This window comes from Mycteria americana, chromosome 6 (assembly GCF_035582795.1).
Source record: "Mycteria americana isolate JAX WOST 10 ecotype Jacksonville Zoo and Gardens chromosome 6, USCA_MyAme_1.0, whole genome shotgun sequence".
NCBI classification, from domain to species: domain Eukaryota; kingdom Metazoa; phylum Chordata; class Aves; order Ciconiiformes; family Ciconiidae; genus Mycteria; species Mycteria americana.
Genome location: NC_134370.1, coordinates 56,397,921 through 56,420,565, shown reverse-complemented (window position 1 = coordinate 56,420,565; position 22,645 = coordinate 56,397,921). Strand labels below are relative to the sequence as shown.

The following is a 22,645-nucleotide window of genomic DNA, read 5'->3' as shown; positions in this document are numbered from 1 at the left end:
AGAAGGACTATTGATATTGACCTTAGAATTATTTCTAGTAGAACACTGTAGCACCTTCTTTAGCTTTAGCACAGGGTCCAATGAGTTGTCCAGGCAGGGAAAACAAAAATTTTAAGTCAGTCACCTTGAGTATAATAGAGAAAGAAGTTTGTAGAAGTATATAGAAACAGTGTCTGAAGTGTTGAAATAAATAGTTAAGGCTTATCTCTCAGATTTCTGTCAGCCTGTGTTACTTACTATCCACATCTGCAAGAGTAAAGTGTGCTACAATATCACAATGGCAGCTTTTTGCTTTCATTTTGCTTTGAGGTAATCAATGAAGAAAACACTGAAATCAACAAATTCTTGAGTTGGTAGACCAATTCCGAAAACTGCAGTAACTTTCAGCAAAGCTGACATGCGGTCCAAGCTATCGATATCTCTCAGGATCACGATGCCATTTAACTGGTACCAATTTAATCTCGTAACTCTAAAGTTATTACTTCACTGTAGTTATGTTGCTACCTTGGTCCCTTTGATAAAATACTTAGTTGTGAAATTCCACAGGAAATGTACAACTGAAATGCTTTGCATATGAGTTACAGGAAATTTATATATACACACACCCACCTTTGTTTCTACACTCATTTTCCTATTATGGTTAATACACCACTAAACACAGCTTCTGAACACCAGTCCCAGTAAAAAAATAGAAATACCCTGGCAGCAACAACATAAAGGTTACCAACTTTAAGGGGAAATGTTCTACTGCTTTCTGATTTGCTTTGTTCTTAATAATCCACTTGATACAAATGATCAAGATCTGTAATTCCTCATAATAATACTCTAAATATTACAAAAGGAAAGAAATAAAAGGAATTCATGTCTAACACACCATTGGTTATGGTACCACTCCTGATTTTGTATTTGATAGGTATTATTTGGTATTTGTGCTTGCAACTTATTTCCATTTTTCTATCAGTAAGATTTAGCTAGTAGTTATTTTCCAGGCTTCCAATAACAATTTTATTTTCAAATTGCCTCCTTTACTATACCAAAACAAATAACTGCTGTTGTCCTACAGCCTTCATTTGTCTTTTACTTAGTCTGTGCAGCAACATAACGAAGTAGATATTTCTTCTATTATTTATAATTTCTGTACGTTCTTGTTCCTTGTTTTAAGCAACTATAAAAATATAAACTTTGGCTTTCCTACTAAGAAAATACCTGTTTCAGAAGCACTTTGTCTTTACATATTTTGTCTAGAATAGAATATGTATGTTATTACATAAATGAATAATAAGTTCTTTAAAACAACTAATACTAGGTATGTCAATTTAAAATGTTTAAAATGCACTTACAAGTGCTATAGTAACTGGTATTTAACTACTCTGGTCATAGTTATTTCTAATAACTGCATAAATCAAAATGAATTTTTACAGATTTGTGTAAACGCTTATTTCGATATTTTGACTCTACTTTCTGCACCATACATTAATGCTCAAAGAACAGCATTTTAAGAAATTGTCAAATGAATATATCAAGCAATAAATACACCTAACATCCCTATAAAAGTTTATATGTAAATAAATACATTTTCCCCCCCTCATCTGTCTTGTCTTATACACACAGTAAAAATTTCCCTTTTCTGGTCTAGCTCTTCAGTAGTATAATTCAGCAGTCCAAGGTTTAGCAATTATTGCATAAATTTTAGAAGCTGCTCTTCCTGCAACATTTTTACCCAGAAGCAGCTTTTAGTTACATTATTGAAATCACTGGAAATATCAGTGCATGATAAACCCAGATTTATATCCAAATTATTTAAACTGAAAAGCTAGGAAACTTTCTAACATGAAAGGTTTCTGGAACATCAGGAAAACAATTCCCAGACATATCCAGCTTTTTATGTGCATCAATAAAATCTTCATATGATGCACTAAAGCATTTTAATTCTTTTTTTTTAAACCAGCTTTTCACACAGCTCCAATTTTCAAATATAACTATCACTTCAAGGTATAATGAGCGCTAGTTCCATATAAACACCACGAGCACACAATCTAGTGTGTAGTCTATTGTAATTAAGACCAGTGATTCAATACCTATTGCTACTGGCCAGGTATCATAGCAACCTTCTGTCACTGAATACTGCTGGAAAACTGTTCAGCACCAGCAAGACTATGTTTCAGGAAAATCTACAATGGCACTACAGATTGTCAACATCTGGCAGGGGTGTTACAGGGAGCACAACAAAAATCTGCCTTAAAATCCCCATGCTTAGAAAATTGATAGGGATACTATGGTAGCACTTGAAAAAGGAAAAAATACAGAGAGGAAGGAAAGATCATTTTTTGTCATCAGTTGCATGACTTACGCACCCACATCCTAATATCCACCCATACAAGCTGAGAGTTGAAATAATGCTGCATTACCACGTTGTTTATGTATATCCACAAAGTACTGTGTTTTTTTTTTTTAAACACAAGCATCATTCATCACCAACATTAATCTGAAAATAACACAGACCCACTTTTAAAATAATATTTAAACTTCCACAAATGAACTCTAGATAGTCTTGTATAAATCTGCAAAAAAAGAAAAAACAGGTTACTATGAACAAGAACCCAATATTGATTTTTCTGCGGTGCAGTAAAGCATCTCCATTCTATTTGGCTGCTGTCAAAGCCACTCTTTAACAGCTGGAGTCAAATTGCACTATTTACAGCAAGAGCCCTTGTCAAGTGGACCATAAGTATTCTAACAATACACTATTCAAATGGCACTTTGCCACACAAATTGCTGACTTGATGAATACCCTATGTCAATGACTAAGGCCAATATAAAAGTTTCATTTTTATGAGAGGTTTTACATTCACATATTAAGTAAAGCTTTCTTGAAGAACTATTAAGCTATATATTTTGGGTCTTTCGACATTGAAAATAATTAAAATCTGTTTAAATATATCAAGGGGATTTGACAACATTAATATGAATCTTGTGTTAACCGCATTTGTCACACTCATCTGTTATTGGTACTCCCACCGGCACGTGCAGCACAATAAAAGAATTAAAATGGTCAAAACACCATGAAATCAAAGCATTCTGCTTTTGTATCTATGATTTACATGATGACAAATGTTTTGAAAGAAAGCCTTTGAAGCTGGACTGCTACGCAAGAATATTTTTCTTCTTAGGATAGAGTAAAGAGGCCATTACTTTGCAAACATTATTTTTGTCTTAAATATCATATTAGTGATAAAACAATGTAATAACATATATTAAGAAAAAATGCTGAATCTTACTTGCAATCTTCATGTAGATCATCTTATTGTACAAAATAAGGATCACTCGCAAGTCTAATACCTACAGGACAGAATAGCTACCCCTCATTTTTTCTGTTACATAAATTTTCTGAAATTAAATTCTTCAAAAAAGAGGCTAAAATTGGCCACGTTGGTTTTTTTTTTTTAAATAGAAATGTTATTAACAATTTAATGTGTTGTTAGATTTTAATACACAATTTGCCAAAGAAGCAAATTGATAATGGAATACTCATTGTATACATGCATACTAAAACCTTTTGATAATCTGAAAGTTTCACAATAGTTTTATCTGTGTGGTCATTATACACATATTAATAGGGTATGAAATATTGAACTCTCCGATATCCACAGAACCCTCACTAATTTAATGGGATCTGGATTTCAGGAGACTATTTCAAGATGCTAAAATACGATGACTCAAGAGTCAATACAGCACTTTTTCAAAAGCCTAAAAAAGTTTCCTACTTAAGAATGAAGAAAAACAGGGGGCTTCATAACAAGCCTTCATTTCAGCAATAACAAAACAGTGTTAAAGCCACAGAGCTCCACACTCCTTTTGTGTAACCCGCATTGGGATTCTGGAATAGCATTAAGGGGACCTCCATTGTTATATTCTTCCCAGGTTCAGCTACACCCTATGCATTTAGCCTCCAGCATCTCCCACATCAATCTACAGAACCTGCTCTAATGGGGATGGAGGTGGAAAGAAGTACTGAATGTAATGGATGACAGATTTTTGATGAATGAAAAGTGGTTTCCCCAAGTATAGAACTTTATTTGTTCGGAAATTAGACTAAAATAACATGACTATAATGACAAAAATAAGGGGAAATAAAAAAGACATTTTGACAGTCATAGGGAAGTGTGAGAGACATCAATAATATTCTCTCAATAAAAAGTCTTCATTGGGACAAGATAATTCATGAACAAAGTTTAAACAAGAAAATAGAATATTTTGTTGAGAAATCAGAGCAGCCAAGATGTATCTCTGATCAAGAAAAGTACTAGAAATTATTACAACTCTACTGCTGCCTATTATTATATTACTTCCAGTTTAAAATCATGATAATCCCCAAAGCATGTTAAACTCCACACTTCAAATTTCCCCAAACCTATTTTCCCACAGCACATTTTCTTCCCAGCCACTTAGTTAAATCCGTGCAATCTTCTATTTAATAGGTATGACCAAAACTACACTCCAAACGCAACTACTATAACTTTTTCTGTTGTTCCTCTTTAAAAAGGCAAGAAGAAACTATTCCTTTTAATAAACTAACAGTGAGATCAGATTCTGTGTCAATGGCCAACTAGTGCACCATCTGCCCCACAACATGCTCAGCAGGATTATGCTCTAACAAGACTTTTCAGAAAATGGGATCAAGAACTTCTTGAGAAATCAGACGAAGGTTAGTAAAAGGTCAAAGACAGATATTAAGAGTTAAACAACAATCACTATAAACTCAAAGTTAAATGTAAATTTGTAGGTACAATAAAGAAAAGGACCAAAAAAGAAAATTCAAGAAGAATGAGGACTTGGATTAAGCTGTACTTTATCAGACATAATTTTGGAATATCCAGTATTTCATTTACCATAATTAATCAAGCCAGAAAAAGGCCAGAGACCATTCTGAAGGCTGTTTCCACATGTGAGTGGAAAATGAAAGCATTTTTCATCTTCCCATACTTGTGGGAAGATATTTTTTATCTACATTCAGGCTTGAGGAATAGCAGACATGACTTCCTCTATTTATTGCAGAGAATGGAATTCCCAAAACCCATTAATTAAAAAGTGGTAAACACGAACAGACAACACTGAGGCCCTATTCTCAAGATACACTCGTATGTATCAAGAGCTCAGTGAATATATTCACTCCTGATGCACAAACAGGGTTTTCAGAAAAATGTATGTACCATTATGTTCCAACCTGAAGAAGGTAATACCTACCTCATTGAATTTAAGATTGACAGTTTTAATAATTGGTTTTACATTTAAGAAAGAAAGGCTTTTTAAAGATCTACAAGTAACTGATAAAAACATATGTATATCTAGGCCACAAGCAAAGAGAACGACTATTGCATTTTCAACCTTACTTCTCATTTTACGGTGCCTCTGTACTCATTTTCTCAGCTTTAACAGCACATTAACACTAGTTTCAGTATGGTATTTCCTTCTATTATTTTTTTAAAACAAAAAGAAAGAGCACATCTTATCCATCAGTCACAATTATTTGGTTTAACGACTTCTGTAAACAAATTGTTAGATAAAACTAAGTACAGTGCCTGACCAAATCTCTCCTGAAGACTGTCATACCTATTTGCAGCCCAGTATCTCACAAGAAACATTGCCATCCTCTTTTTGACCAATAAGGTGCCAAATTCATTTGGACTAATGTAAATATAAGGCACTTGCACTCTCTTCTGCAATGATATTAACAGAAAACAAACACCCAATAAAAACTAGTGTTGAATGACAACAGGAACCTGTGGTTTCACAGAACAGCAATAACAGCAAGGCCAGTAGCACTGTGCCATGACATGCTTTTTCTCAAGACATACATCCGAACTGGTGGGTTCAATTGTTCTGAGGGTACTGCTAATAGGTGCAGTCATGAGCCAGAGCCATAAGGTAATGGGATCTAACTACACGTGCTAAGTCTCTGAGAGGATCTACTGGTGACCTTGCATAAGGCACTCCCCCCATCTTCCCCATTTGTTATATGAAATGGGGTTGAAGGCATAAAAACTGAGCCAGTTAGAATAAGGCTTTATAAACTTAAAAACCAAGCCTCCACACCACTTATACAGGGCTACACACCAGTGAAGCTGAAAGGATAAAGAATTTGGATCACAACTCATTGCTCTTGAGAACGCTCTACTCCTCATTCTTACCTTGTCTGAAGGTTTTTCTGTACAACTAATATTGTAAGAGACCATGCCATACTTATAAGAGCTAGAGGGTTTGTATCCAGCATTTTTATTTCTTTTTGACTCTTGAGATACAGGAAGTAGAGCATCTGCCACCAAGTATTCTGAATCTTCAATGGAAGTAAGAATTGCTTTTGCTGTTTCACCTGTTTCATGTCGTTCCAGCGTGCCTAGAGAAACACAACAGAAGCTGTGATTTTTTCAAGGAACTACACTATTTCATATTTCAGCATAAGTACCATAGTATTAGCATAGTACATTTCACACGAGTACAAATCACGAAACATTTACAGGTGATCCAACTAATTCCTCATTTCTGGACCTTAAAATTGTAGTTTTTCACAAGAATCTATTCTACAGCATCGCTATGTTAAAAAAAGTTCAATTTCTAAAGAAATCACTGCAGCAAATACCTTAGATTCAGGCTGCAAGAAACTTAAAGTATTTTGTATATTGTGTGAAGTCAGATGCAGTTTTCAAAAGGAGCAAAGGAAATTCAGAAGAATACCGTCTACCCTAACTCTGTTCAAAACAGTGCAATTTGTTTTCTTCTCACAAAGCCCTCACAGAGCATCTACATCATTAACAGTGTAAACAATAACACATTTATGTAATATTTTAGTGCTGTCCTCTAGTGTTCTAGATTACAAATAGCAAGGGAAAGCTCAAATTTTTCCTTCCATTCCTAAAAACCATCTTTACCTCTGACACTTTTCAAACACCTGAATATACTACATGTAGCTTAGTAGTGAGGAATACGAATACAATGTTTCAGAGAGTATTTGATCACTCGTGTGGCTCTAGGCAATCAGATTCCTTAACTGTTATACCCAGTTATATTATTTTAGTAATTTTATTTAGTAATAATTTTAGTAATAGTACTTAATGTATAACTAACATCAAAGATATCTAAACTGAGCTTAAATGTATTTAAGATGAGCTCCTATTATATTCTACACATTTCCTGTAGGAATTAAATTCTTAAGAAATTGCTGAAACGGCCTGTTTCCTATAAATATCAGAGGTAAAAGACATGTGAAGGATTTAAAAAGTATTAAATATCTGCTATAATGCGAAATGTTTTTTTCCCTTAAGTTTGTATTCTTTGTAGCCTCAAGTAATACAACATGAATTTTCCCTTTCACTACTACCAGAAAAAATGTGTAACATTGAACTTCTATCTGTAACACTTGCTAAAAATATTGGACTGGGATTGAGGGATCTCACACGATAAGTGTTTGTGTGTATGTGTGTATAAAATCTCTTTATCTGAAATTATTTCTCTGAAACTCATCCATTTCTGTTCACTGTAGTATCACCTCTGTTACTTATACGGCCAAGAGTCTTTGAATTCAGAGCAGAAGAAAGTAATGCAACCGATTATTTGTCCCCTAAAAAATCAATTGAATACCACAGATTATTATAATATTGCACTGGAAAAACATGGATCAGCCCCAGTTGTTTTTAATATGTCATTTTTTTCATCCCTCCCCAGGATTTGCAGACAGTGTCAGGGATCATTACAGAACTGAATATTTACTGGAAAGAAAGTACATTGCCCAAAGATCTTTACAGTTGGACTGTCTACAAACACTTCAAAACAATACTGGCTACAAAGCTTGCAACATTTCAATATTTCAGGAACATAAAACTATATTAACAGATGCCTACAAGGAAGGATTATACAATTCATACTAGACATGTAAGTAAACACACGTTCTTAAAAGTGTTACAGTGTTTGCAAAGTTAAGAAGTTTGGAAATAATGCAGTCACTTAGCTAATATTATTTTAGTCTCTTTATATATGCAATGCAGTCTTTCAAGCTATAACCATGCTCTATTTCCCTACAGAACTCCCTGCATCATTCAGAGCAAAAGATGAACAAAAGTCACCAAGGAAGTAGTTGTTCTCCCTTATTCTTAAGTGTGAAGGACCAAGCTTTCTCTACTAACTTCTGTGGCAAGTCCACTATGCAGGGAATATTTATATGTATGTACACACACATATGTATCCACCCTTGTTTTCTGTATCACTTTTGACTGTGCAATTCACTACTAGAGCATTCAAGTGCTTCAGAAAGACTATTACTATTATAATATCCCTGTGAAATTACAGGGTATCATGTTATTTTTATGGACAAGGAACTAAGGCAGACATTACAATAAATTTTTAATAAACCCAGGAATTTTGGGGTCATGGTATTGAAATTTCAAAGACCTGATTATATTTACTCTTTAGCATTAGACAGAACTTCAAAAATTCAAAACAGGTTTTGTTAGCTCCAGATGCACCTACGAGTGCCTTATCACTAGTCATCCCTCAGAGCCAGACTATTCTGTGCAATAATCTTGTGGATATATAATAGAATACGATCATTTAATTAAGGCTATCATACTACAAAAGAGGATAAAAGTAGGTTTCCAACAAAAATCAAGATCTGAGTTGCCTGACTTCTTACCCTCCCATATATGCATGTACACTCAGGACTAAAAATGAAAATATATTTAAAGACTTGCATTATTTTCCGTATTTCAGAGCTTCTTCCCCGGCAACAGCTTCAGAGTCAAGTTTTCAACTTCTGATTAAAGGAAAAATTTTTAGTTGAAAGAAAAAGAAAAAGAAACAGACCAGAAGAGGTGGTAAAAGTTGCAGAAGATGGGGACAGCAGCATTTCACCTTTGAAGACCACGGCCTGAATGGAATAAACAGGTAGCCTTGATGTACATGAAAGCAAATTGGTATTTTGTATATTTTATATACACACACACACATCTATCTTATTTTCAACTGCTGACAGATGTGCTTCTACATATTATAGACTTATGGATGCAAACTGAGAAACAACTGAACTGGTTGTTGGGTTACTGAACCCTTCTGCTACCTACCAAACTCTTTTCTAAGCGTCAGTGTCAGGATCACGCCATAGCAAGTATACCATTTTGTATGTGTAGTTTGGAGAAGAGAAAGTTAACTTCTTATCAACCAAAAAAACCCTTCTGGATTCATACTAGGCAAGAAATATGACTTGGCCTCTCACATAGAAGAGTTACAATTTTTTTTTTTTAAAGCACACTTATAGACAGGAACATTGAATAGAAAACAGTGCCCTGGACAACCAGCTTAGTTTCTTACTGACAGAAGGCTATGATATCATAAAATCAATTTCAAAAACTTGAGAGTTCCATCTTTAAATAATTTATATATCATTCGTAACAGCTATCTCAAATCCCTTTGTAAGTAGCACCTTCTAGAAGATGGTTCCTTTCTTAAAAACATGCTTGCTTGCATATACTTCTTAATCATGGATCTCTGTGTGCATGTGTATATGTGGCCAGATTTGTGTGTCCATCTGGGAGCTGCAATAAAAGGGCACAAAGTGGGTGGATGATCATGAAAGTATTACAAAGTATTTATTTTATCCAGTGTACTTCACCCTTGTGAAGAGCCCAAAACACTCATTCGCAGAGTGAGTAGGTAGCAGAAACAAAATAAAGAGATCTGTATTCTGTGATTCCTGAATACATCTTTAAGAGAAACAAACGGGGGGGGGGAAGGACAGAGAAACCTGTATATGTGACAAAGACACTCCGACCACTGCAAACAGTGAAAAAAATACTGGGGCAGGGTGGTTATTGTTCCAGAAACAGTTATTTGTAAGGAATATGTTGTCTCTGATTTCAAAGGAAAATACAAATAAAAATAGTAAAAAAAGACACAGCCTGTACATGGGAGTACAGGAAAGAGAACAGAAATAAAGACAACTCTCAAACCTGAAGTATTTTAAACACAAATGAGCCCAAAAGCTTTGGATTGGGGAGCATAAAATAACAATGGATGAAAGGGAAGAGATAGGGTTTTCTATGTAGCAGCAACACCACTGCTATGACCCCCTACTATACATACAAAATACGGGAAAAGAAAGTCTTTATCTCTCTAAAGCTGTGACCATGGCAACCAAGTCTTCGGAACAGACAAGAGTGGAGTATTTCACTCTCCTGGGCAGCTTTGGACCACCAGATGTGACTGGCTAGAGACTGTTACAACATCTTATTCTTCTTCTGGACCAAGTACTACAAATTGTGTCTCTTGGCGTTAGCGCTGTCCACACAGTTCTCCAGGTTCTGCTCTTACTGAATGATGTATTTTTACTGGGGAGGTCACACATATTATCCTGCCTCAAGACAAGGTATTCACTGACATCACATGACCTGTCATATCACCAGGCTCCAGCGCTTTCTGTTTGCTGTCACAGCTAAAGTATTGAAAATCCTCAATATTGCAGTGCTGCTGTGACCTAGTAACTCAGCTGAATCTTACAGCATAACGGTGATCTGTGAATGAAAAATGGTTTCAGAATTGATTTTATTTAAAAAGAGCACGTGGTCAAGGAACAAATCCTTTTCTTTACTAGTAGCCAAAACAAAAACCTCACTTTTCAGAACAAGCATCATCTGTAATATTAGCTGGTTTATTTTCTGCCAAGATCTGTTTTATTTTCTGTCAAGATCTTCCTTCCTGTAAATACCTATTATCATCTGAAAAGAAACTCCCACCCACTTTCTTCTATGCTGGTAGAGTCAGGCAAACAGAAATGTTATGTTCCTTGCTAGAAGATGCTTCAATTTTACAAGTTTATCGTCCTGCTCCAAGACTGTGATCAAGCACTTTGCTTGAAAAATTTCTCCTGCTAGTGCTACCACTCTAATATCAAATGGCCCAAAACAGATGGAACAAACATTGCATTAAGTGAGCATATATATTTCCAACCAATATCAAGACAAAAGTAAATGCAATCTAACAAATAGAAATGGGATAGATCAAACAAAACCCAGCCTATTAATAATCTAATAATCTTTAAAAGGATATTTTACATATAGGACTAGATTAACAGCGGAGATGCCCTCTGACTACAGCACTGTATACAGGAGCATGTAGGGTGTCTTGGCAGATACTCCATAATGATTTTTGCATTTAGGAGATTTGTCATGTAGTCCAACTACTGTACATTACTGACATTCTTCAGAATATACATTTCCAGAATACCATTAACAAACTATTGTCAGAATATCCTTCAGCTAAAGAAAGCAATGAAGAACAGAGAAAACTACTGGAATATCATATATAATGCAGGTTTACATATGTAGGTAAAAAGAGCAGTTCTCCAATGCAGCCAGTCCTCATCTCAGGATTTCTGCTGCAGACACAACACCCAAAAGAAGGGACACTAAAACTCCCCTGTTCTCTCCTTGACTCCATCTACAGTTTTCTAAACAGCAAAGGACAATGATCCTGTAACGGGAATTGCTGAGATACAGTAAATGGGCTAAACTGGGCTGAACGGAAGAAGTGACCAGCTCTGAACTTGGAAGAGATGTGAGCAGTTTCTGTCTATTTCTTTATTACCATCTGAAACATGGAATGAGGATGAGAATCTGTCCCTTAATGGCTGGAATGAAAACCCTCCCTGATATGAACTCTTCTGCCTAACTGCACTGACCATATCAATCAGTTCTCGTTTCCACTGTTGTGTTGTGGGTTTTTTTTAAATATATAACCTTACTTTGTTATTAATAATAAAATAAGAATGAAGATCAACTATCAATGGTAAGAAATGCATCCTTTTAAACACAGACACATACAGCTAAACTCCATACATGTTCTGCCTAGTATACATAAAGTACATAAAAGTATGCCAGTGTGTATACGTGCGAATATAAAGTTACCTGACTATTCTCAGTATAAAAGAGTGTGGCCTTAGCTTCTGCCGACTGGGCAAAAGATGACTTTGCTTTTTGTTTGAGACGCTTTTCCAAGCTCCACAACCTTTTATTATTCTACACCACTAAGTGGTTACTGAACAATGACTCAAAGTTAGATAACTATGTAATATTCAAGTGCAAGCTACAGAGTGACCTGAAGCTTACACGTATAATTATAAGACGCCATATAGAAAGGCAAAATATTAGTTAAAACTTAACTTAAGGCTGACAAATTAAAACAAACACCACCACCACCACCCCCAAACTTCCACATAGCATCTATATTCACACTTAGGACTTATTTTGAACCATTCACATTTTCAAAATGCTAACCAATGTTTCCTCATCCTTTAAGTCTTTTAGAAAGGGATTTAAGTGACAGCATAAGAGGTACAGAGAAACTACAGTAAAATGGCAACCTTCCATCTTATTGCATGTTATCATTTGCATCATATATGTTACCTTTAACATACCTTGAATTTCTTCAGAGCTGCTTTCTTAGAGAAAGACTGTCTAAACCAGAAATTATTTAATGTTACAGTACTCTTGGCCCAAGAAGTTATCTTCTCTCAGTTCAATAGTGCACAGCTGGGTTAACTCCCTCCCTGCAGGTTCTTGCTTTCTCTAAGGATGGCTCTTAAGCATGAAGGTGGAGGGGGGGGAGAAATCAAGAAGATCTCAACCCACATGGTGTCTGCCCTGACTATTAATGTTGAAGGTCAGACCATGATCTAAGAACAGAAGAGCTAAATCACTAGAGCCTTTTTCCAAATACGAAAAGCTCCCTTCAGGGGAGGTACGAGCCTTTCAGTCTTCAATTAACTCCTAGTAATGCAACAGGGTACTTAATATTTGAGCCATAGTTTTGTAAGGGCTATTCTTTACAGTTTTACAAGGGATGATGAAATTAGGTGCAATATAACTGTTTGAGAGATCACTGTTAGGAATATCAAGCGAGACCTACTTGTCCTAATATCAGAAAGAGTACGCACAAAAGTGTTTTTTGTATAACCAAGCAGACTTCAGGGCCCATATTCTGGGTGCGTTCACAGATGTACGTGACTTAAGATAAATCTGTTATTTAAACAAATTGCTTACCAATATTATATTGTGTAATTCTAAGATGAAGGAAAGCAAAGATACTGTGTGGGTGCGAATTGAGTATGCGTAGAATTTGTGAGTGTGTGTACAAGACTGACTGAATGACAGGACGTTTTTTAGAGCACAGGGCTAGACTGAAACAAGAGAAATTTTATTCAAATTTCACAGAGTCTTGGAAAAAACACACAAAAATTAATGAAGCAATTGGTCATATACCATCACTTCCTGAAAAACTTGCATTTCTCCAAAAGCCTTGAATGTTTTCATTCATACAAATTATGGCAATTTATCAAAAGTTTAATTTTACTATCCAAAGGTCTAACAACAGTTCACTAAAACAACTTCATAGGCATTTCTATCAAGTAACACTTATCACAATTTGACCATTTGGCACTTTTGAAGATTTATGGTTTATCATCATTTAAAGATGAAGTTCATTGCCCTACTCAGATAAACTGCATAGAGATCGACCTGGTGCCCCTTCCTAAGAAAACCATTTCACAGTTACTGCATCTTACTCCTGCAAATATATAAGTGACTTAGATTTCTGACCAGTGTCATAGGACCCTACAGGCAAACTTTGTTAGCCAGGCTTTTTTGCTCCCAAGCATGTAAAAAAATACGCATGTAGTATGCATACAGTGTGTTTCACAGAAGACTTACCAGATGTAGTTACCAAGGACTCTAAAACTGAGTTTTGCATCAGCCCAGATCTTTAGGCTATACAGAGTTCATTAAAAAAAAAAAAAAAAAAAACCAACCCAAAAAGTTAGTGACTGCTATGACTTTGACCCTAACTACACCACAGCCTCCAGCATATGAAACACAACCACAGGATTTATCAGCTAGGCCACATTCACCCACTCAAATCTAATTCTGACCAATGACCTGAAGAGAAAAGGAAAGAGAGAGATGGAGAGACAGAAGGAGAGAAAAGGAAAATGAAAAATATATCAAAAGAGACTGTAAATCACTAAATTTTGCAAGGACAAAAGGGTCACAGAAGTATAATTATTGTTGCTTCTACAGTTATCAAGGCATTAACATATAGTAAATTAATGACCTAGTTTACTTTGATATAGTTCTAAGAGTTTCATTAAAACTGTAAATCTTATTTCCTCGCAGCCACCTGATGAAACCTAAACCTTAGTCTTCTAAACAGTTTAATCACTGATTTCTTTCTGAGATGAGAAAAGCTGTCAGACATACTAAATGAGGGTCTACTTAGAAAAACCCAAAACAAAACCCCACATATTCTGCATTTCATGTGATACTTATACAGTTTACCAGAGATTTAGAAGACTTATTATTGCTGGCACCAATTATAAAAATACTGGAGCATATATAACTACATACAAATTACCTTTAAACAGTGTTTGAAAATGTGCCAGCATATTTGACCATCAATATGATCAAAGGTTTGATCTATAACACCACTATACAGAGTAATTCCATTTTCTCCACAGCAAGGATGCTTCTGAAATAGAAGAGGTTTTATGTAACAGCTTAAATTACTCAGTGTAACATTAACATTGCAAGAAATATTTTCAGAGTATTTCTGAACTCTTGTCTATTTTTTATAAAGATTTTTTTTGCAATAGAAGTGATAATACAGATGGATTTGACTAATGTTAGACACTGCATATTTTATGGGGGCTGCCAATCTCATTAAAAGCTTGTTTTCATTTACTGATACCTGTGTAGTTTTTAAATGCTTGAACTAAGTTTTCTATGCTTGACAGCTACCTTAAGGTGGTGGGATTTTTTTTGTTTCTCAGCAAAAGTGTTTCAAACCATTTATCATTCATGTTAAAGTCATGAAACACATGGGTGTCTTCCTGCTTGGCCAACCTGATCTTCTGCGACAAGGTGACCCGCCTAGTGGATGAGGGAAAGGCTGTGGATGTTGTCTATCTGGACTTCAGTAAAGCCTTTGACACGGTTTCCCACAGCATTCTCCTGGAGAAACTGGCTGCTCATGGCTTGGATGGGTGTACTCTTCGCTGGGTAAAGAACTGGCTGGATGGCCGGGCCCAAAGAGTGGTGGTGAATGGAGTTTACTCCAGTTGGCGGCCGGTCACAAGTGGTGTTCCCCAGGGCTCTGTGTTGGGGCCAGTTCTGTTTAATATCTTTATCAATGATCTGGACGAAGGGATCGAGTGCACTCTCAGTAAGTTTGCAGACAACACCAAGTTGTGCAGGAGCATTGATCTGCTGGAGGGTAGGCAGGCTCTGCAGAGGGACCTGGACAGGCTGGATCGATGGGCTGAAGTCAATTGTATGAGGTTCAACAAGGCTGAGTGTAAGGTCCTGCACTTGGGCCACAACCACCCCATGCAACGCTACAGGCTTGGGGAAGAGTGGCAGGAAAGCTGCCTGGCAGAGAAGGAGCTGGGGGGTGTTGGTTGACAGCCAGCTGAACATGAGGCAGCAGTGTGCCCAGGTGGCCAAGAAAGCCAATGGCATCCTGGCTTGTATCAGGAATAGTGTGGCCATTGGCCACAGTGTACTTCCAGTGTACCAGGAATAGCAGGACTAGGGAAGTGATCGTGCCCCTGTACTCAGCACTGGTGAGGCCGCACCTCGAATCCTGTGTTCAGTTTTGGGCCCCTCACTACAAGAGAGACATTGAGGTGCTGGAGCGTGTCCAGAGAAGGGCAACGAAGCTGGTGAAGGGTCTGGAGCACAAGTCTGATGAGGAGCGGCTGAGGGAGCTGGGACTGTTTAGCCTGGAGAAAAGGAGGCTGAGGGGAGACCTTATTGCTCTCTACAACTACCTGAAAGGAGGTTGTAGAGAGGTGGGGGTCGGTCTCTTCTCCCAGGTAACAAGTGATAGGACAAGAGGAAATGGCCTCAAGTTGCGCCAGGGGAGGTTTAGACTGGACATTAGGAAATTTTACTTCCCTGAAAGGGTGATCAAGCATTGGAACAGGCTGCCCAGGGAAGTGGTGGAGTCGCCATCCCTAGGGGTATTTAGAAGACATTTGGATGAGGTGCTTAGGGACATGGTATAGTGGTGGTCTTGGTAGTATTAGGTTTACGGTTGGACTTGATGATCTTAAAGGTCTTTTCCAACCTATACGATTCTGTGATTCTGGGTGTTTCATAAAATCTTCATGCCTTAAAGTATGGACTCAAAGCTGAACATTACACTTCTGTGAAATACACTGTCAATGCTGATGTCTTGTTCCCACCACAATGACAATTTTAATTGAAGCACCATTACCTTTTCTGTTTGCTCAAGCAAGGGAGGTCTATACAGAATCCATCCCACATGACGACCGAGAGTCAATCTTATTACAGTGAATGGAAGCGATAGCCTTTCACTTACCTCTATTAAAAAACCAAGCTATACACACGTAGAAAATTATGTATAACTCTCAACATAATGCTAAGTTTGCAAAGACAGGTAGTAATAGCAAAGAAAGTCTCTGAATTGAGGTAGCAGGCACTTTTATGCAAGTCTCCAGTGCATTGTATACATTAAAACATGTTTTTTTAAAATTATGTAACACCTAGAGTGTTCTAAGAATAATTCTCTAGAAAGCACTGTAATTTTTAGGATTCTTGCTTTGCTTAGATGCAGAAGTTAGAAGCCAAGACAATCGTAATGCTTCTGCACTGGACAGGAAAATGGCAGAAATATTGTTACTAAGCACTCAGATACTGTGACAACCAATATGGCAAAATACAAGAAAGTATTATATTCAGAAAAGGATTCAAATAGGGCACAAATAGGGAAAGCAACACACATTAAACAGTGTGGATAGAACAAAATATGATATTTAGTAATTGTCCTCGAGTTCAGAGGAACATGAAAAGAAAACTCAAGGCAGAATTGCACAAATTAGATTGTGCAATTAGATTTGCACAAATGGTCTTAACATCACTGAGCTTTTCAAAGCTTAACTTCATAAACTTTTCCTTTAAACATATCTTTTAAGTGTAGAGTTATATAACTGTAATTCAATAATCTCTATGTTTTTATCCTTATTTTGTCATAATCACAGCAATTCAATTTTAAGTAGAAAACTTTAGTTATGTCCTTTATTTTTAATTAATTTGTCCTCTCTGTAATTAAATGGTACAGAATATTAACAAGTAAAAGATAAGGATCCATAAACAATTCAGATGTGAGGACAGTCATCAAAAACGGAAGAGTCAAGCAGGTATTTAACTTCATAAAAAGCTTATTATAACATTGTAATCAAATATCATCTTATGAATTATATTTCCCAGCAGTGCACATTTCAAGCAGATACAGTAAAGTCAGCACTGCCATTAACAGAAACACAGATTATGTACTAAAAATCACCACGATCATCACAGCTCTTGTACAGATAGCAAGCACAATGTGAAAAAAAACTGTATTGAATTTGAAATTGATATATGAATAATTTATCTAAAGCATTTTGTAAAAATGTGTTAGATATTTTCAATCAGAAAAATTAATGGAGTTTCTTGTTCCTGAAGGACTGGATCATCCTTCAGATTATTCAGTGCTTTTGTAAAATTAAGAAATCAGGTTTTGTGTATAAAAAAAAATAATTGTCCCTTTGTATGTAGAAAGCAAGATCCCCCAGGCTAGGGGCTTAGAATATGATACAAAGTTTTTTGAACTTTGGTTTTAGAGCTCACAAACCATTTTTAAAAAACAGCTTCTAAACAAGTGGTGAAAAATTATAATGGCACTACTACAATAACATGTGAAAGCATCCTTAGTGGTCCTCTGAAAAAGATCAGAGGAGGCGGCTTTCTGCATTTTGGACAGATTTCCCTCGTCACATGGGGTACTCTTTACACTGATACCATGAATGCAAGTGAGTTGTATCTGTACTTGAATTTAATATAGCATATTAGCGATAACAGTAGTGACAGTGTCACACACAACAATGCAAGACATCCCCAGTGTATTCAGATAAGAAGCCTCTAAGATGACTAAGCCACCACATCTTCTCAAACTGAAGTGCAGTTAATGCCCCAACACATCTCATTACTTCTTGCCTTAATATCTTACATACTCTATTCAAACTATTTCATCTGCCATCTGAACGACTTAACTGGACACAATCTTCCAAAAACATGGTTAACTACACAAATCCAAACTATTATTTATAGATGATTTTGACCTTTTCTAGTAGAGATTGTAAGCATACACTTAATTTTGACTATACAGGAGATCTGACCTCAGCAGAAATACTCTTTAGGCATACGTTTCAAATTTTTTTCTGTGTTGGGGCTAGCATCATGCAAGAAAATTCTCAACATTTGCATTCCCTGAGCAAGTATGAAAAATATAATGTAGCCAGTGTAAAGTTAACTACATATTATTATGATAATTGAACAAGAAGTTTTATTAAGTGATGTTATTCTAATTTTAAAATCACACTAAGCATGTTGTAAAACAATAAAACAGAACAAGACTTGCAAGGCAGAAAAAAATAACAGGAAAGTAGTAGATGATTCATTCTGCAAGCATGATGAACTTCAAAGAATAAATTCATATAAAACTAGTACTAATTGAAAGACTAAATCTACCTCTGATAAAGGAAGATTGCTACCTCTGAGCAAGGAAGATTGCTCTTTGAAGTCCACTCTCTCTTTCCTCACTCTCAACACATATTAGACAGAAATGTGGCTTGGTAGACGTGCTGCCATATGCTGTATACAGCAAGAAAAAAACCTGATCCTTTTATTACTACGTCTTATCATACTGATATTTGCCTTTTTTTTTAAAAAAAAAAAGCAAAGATATCAATTGCTTAGGAAAATGTAAAAGCAATATAGATAACAGCTAATTTCCTTATTGAAGTGGATTTCAAGTGGTGGCTATTGGAAGAAATATTCTGCACTTTAATTAGAATAAAATTTGATATTGATTTTCATATTTGTCTTCTAGCACACATAAGTTTGGAACATATCCTGTACACATGCTATATTAATATTCCAAATGTATTATTAGATCAATATTTATTGTCATGGAAAGATATTCCACTGTAATGGAAAGTTGCCATATCCATATATTAAAATTTAGGCAAAATACATTAAACTACACAGATATTAGTTCATGGCTTCTGTATTGTTTTCTATATCACTACCCACATGCATGTGCAATAACAACATTTAAACTTAGATTCATTTTACCTTGTTCTGTAAACCAAAAGGACTAAAAGGATGGGATTCAATTTATGTCATTCTAGGCCTGTAATAGCAGCAGGCAATTAGCTTTGCTTCCCTCCCCTCCTTTAGACTCCCCTTGTAGTCAATGGGGAAAAGATACAGACTTTTACTTATTCCTACTTCCTCCTGCTCATTACAAAAACATCAACTACTAGCTCATAGGTAGAGGTCTTAAGTATAGATAGGAGTCTCAAGTTAGATAAGGTAAATTCCACTTGAAGTCAACTATACTCTTGGTATTTAACACATTTCAGCACAAACTATGCTGAAATGCCTATTTATTTGGAATAAAGGCAGCCCATTGTACTCGGGCAACTTCCCATTGACCACGTAAAATAAGGTATCTTTGGCAATCTCATGAAGAGAGGGTGTAAACAAGTTGTATGTGAAGTAGTACCGGCTTAGATTTTAATCCGTGTGACAAGGTTTCTCCCACCCCATAAAGTGTAAAAAACCTATTGTGAAAGCCTGCTAAAAGGCAACTTAAATATTTTAAAGACTTCAGAATGCTTTTTGAAAAAGTGTGTCAGTGATGGGGATGATGAACTGTTATGCATAATGAAGTCTTTCATCTGCTTAAGGGGTCATCCTCTTAACTACCTGGTGGAAGGACAGTTTTGGAGCTAAATTGGTATAACTGACAGTCATAGGTACTAGATGTCCCTAAACTTTTGTATAGTCATCTGTCAAATTCAACAGAATTATTGCTGACTCTACAACAGTGTAAATATTGAAATATTCATGGAAATTCCTTAATCCACAGCCTGAAATTATAAACAGACTGGCTGTTTTCCCAGTTATCCATTAACTCTAGTACAGTAACACTGTTCAGATTTTTTTAAACTGCAAACAGTGATATATGAGTGACACAAAATCAGGTCCTCTACTGACTTTCACTTAAAGAGGCAAAGCCTCAGTCATGAAGCTAACTGCATAGCTGGAGGAAAAATTAAAGAAACACTTTTTGACTATAGAAACGACAAAACCTTTATCTTATGTCCATTTCCATAATGGAATCCAAGCACAAAGCTACCACTTAAACTTCTTCCTATTTAACTGAGTCAGGGAACATGCTCACAGGTAGCTGTATAGGCAAGCGATGCTATGTATGGCTGCCTGTTCATTTGCCAACAGATGAAAATCATAATGAAAGGCTGCTGTGTTTCTGCAGAGGTTTGTCTGTGATGCTGTATACATCTTTCCCATATATCTGAACAATGCTTTGTCAGCCTGAGTGGCACTGAAGTATCTACATAGCTCTTGATCTAGGTCAGGCCAATTTCAAGGATCAACGCCATGACCTCTCGTGTTCTCCTGCAATACAGATAACTCACATTAAACCAACTACAGTATATCCTAGAAGGCTTTCCCAGGTATTCACCCTAGATGGCATGTTTTAGTTACCAGTGCATAACAGGAACAAAAAAAGAAATTTGTTAATTGCTAATGTAGCTAATAACTGCATCCCTTCTTGTGTTCCAGCTATTCCTTAAGAGGTACTGACTGAGGCTTTCATTCTTGCTTGATACTAGTAACAAAATATACAGAAACAGCAATTAAAAACCACACTTTTAACTATCTGCACCCTTTCATGAGCAGTGGCATCAATTTTACTTCCACTTTTAATTTTTAAATAGGCAGCATTTTTACAGCTAAATAAGAGACAGTTAAAAGCATACTCCAATTTTTGTCTCTATGGTACCATTACAGTCCTGCACTATTAAATCTCACTTATTTACAGAGAATTCACTATATTTTAGTGTGAAGTTATCTAGCTGTATTAAATAAAGTTGCATCTGAGACGTAATTCTATCTCCAGACCCTTAACTTCTTTGGGCTGCCTTGGGCGTTGTATGGTGATAGAAACTATTAGTTCTTGTATTGTTGAGCACAGCAATTTGCATTTTGGCCTAGGATCTCTATAGAATTAATGAGTCAAAGTCATTTTCCATGTTAAGCACACACAGCATCAGCACTGAATTCACTCCACAATATTTACTGTCCAGAATTGTAGGAAAGAAGAAGTGATTGTTGGTTTTGTGGGTTTTTGGGGTTTTTCTTTGTTTTTACACAAAGGAAGAACCTCATTGCACCACACTGTGGGGATAAAAGTATCCCCACTGTCAGGAGTTAATTCAAAGGCATACGCTGCCTAAGTACCACTCAATCCTGCAAGATACCTTTCTGAGCAGTGCAGACCTGGCCTTCTCTAACACCACACATGGAATTGCCTTTTCTCAGGTCTACACACATGACTTCTTTAAATCAACAGCCAAAAATTTAAATTTAAAAATGACAGAGTAAATTATTTAGCAATTATTTACTTCGCCCCAGAAGTTTCGAATACCTATGCCTTGTCAGCACTATTTCTGGTTAACAGTATACGTTCCATGCAGTAATAAGAATACTGAAAGGCTAAAAAAGTAAAAAGCTGGGAACTTGCACAATTTTTTTTTTTTTTTTTTACGTCGGATAAGTATATCTTCAAAATTTTTACCAGAATACACTCTTTCCATGAAAAACCTAAAACAAAGAAAATAAAGATATTATGTTTATCTTAAAAGTGTGAAAGTACAGAACATAACCCCCCTTAGTGCACTACACAAGAACTGCTGTACACTATCCTCCTGCAGACACTAGTGTGCAACACAAGTCCTACTAAAGATATGCCTTGATATGAACTAGTGTATTTCTTCATAATGCCTCTACAGCTCTAGAAATAAGCTTTGTTAATAATTAAACTTTTAAATTAAATTTTTGTGCTATGACATTAAATTGTACTCTCTCATGTCATTAGCATAGTTATTTCAGCTTCAAGTTTTGACTTTTTTTGGTTGGTTGGCTAGAGTGGCTTTTTTTTGTTTGGGTTCTGGTTTTTTATTTCTTTCTTTTTTAAGAAGGGAATTAAGTGTTGCAATGACATACTATGGGGTCTGAGTCCCCTTAGAATCCAATGTCATTATATAATCATAGAATCATTAAGGTTGGAAAAGACCTGTAAGATCATCTAGTCCAACTGTCAACCCAACACCTCCATGCCTATTAAACCATGTCCTGAAGTGCCACGTCGACATTTTTTTTTTTTAACTCCTCCAGGGATGGTGACTCCACCACCTCTCTGGGCAGCCTGTTCCAATGCTTGACCACCCTTTCAGTAAAATAATTTCTCCTAATGTCCAGTCTAAACCTCCCCTGGCACAACTTGAGGCCATTTCCTCTCATCCTATCACTTGTTACTTGGGAGAAGAGACCGACCCCCACCTCTCTACAACCTCCTTTCAGGTAGGTGTAGAGAGCAATAAGGTCTCCCCTCAGCCTCCTTTTCTCCAGGCTAAACAACCCCAGTTCCCTCAGCTGCTCCTCATAAGACTTCTGCTCCA

General features: G+C 36.2%; 1 protein-coding gene across 7 annotated transcripts in view; it reads right to left on the bottom strand.

Annotated features, from left to right (window-relative positions):
• The window catches only part of WDR72 (WD repeat domain 72), a 128,809-nt gene that overhangs the window by 73,442 nt on the left and 32,722 nt on the right, over nt 1–22,645 (bottom strand). For all 7 annotated transcript variants that reach the window (XM_075506002.1, XM_075506005.1, XM_075506006.1 and 4 more), the window contains one exon: nt 6,189–6,394. In XM_075506002.1, the coding sequence (XP_075362117.1) occupies nt 6,189–6,394 (206 nt within the window). The remainder of the gene's footprint in view (nt 1–6,188; nt 6,395–22,645) is intronic.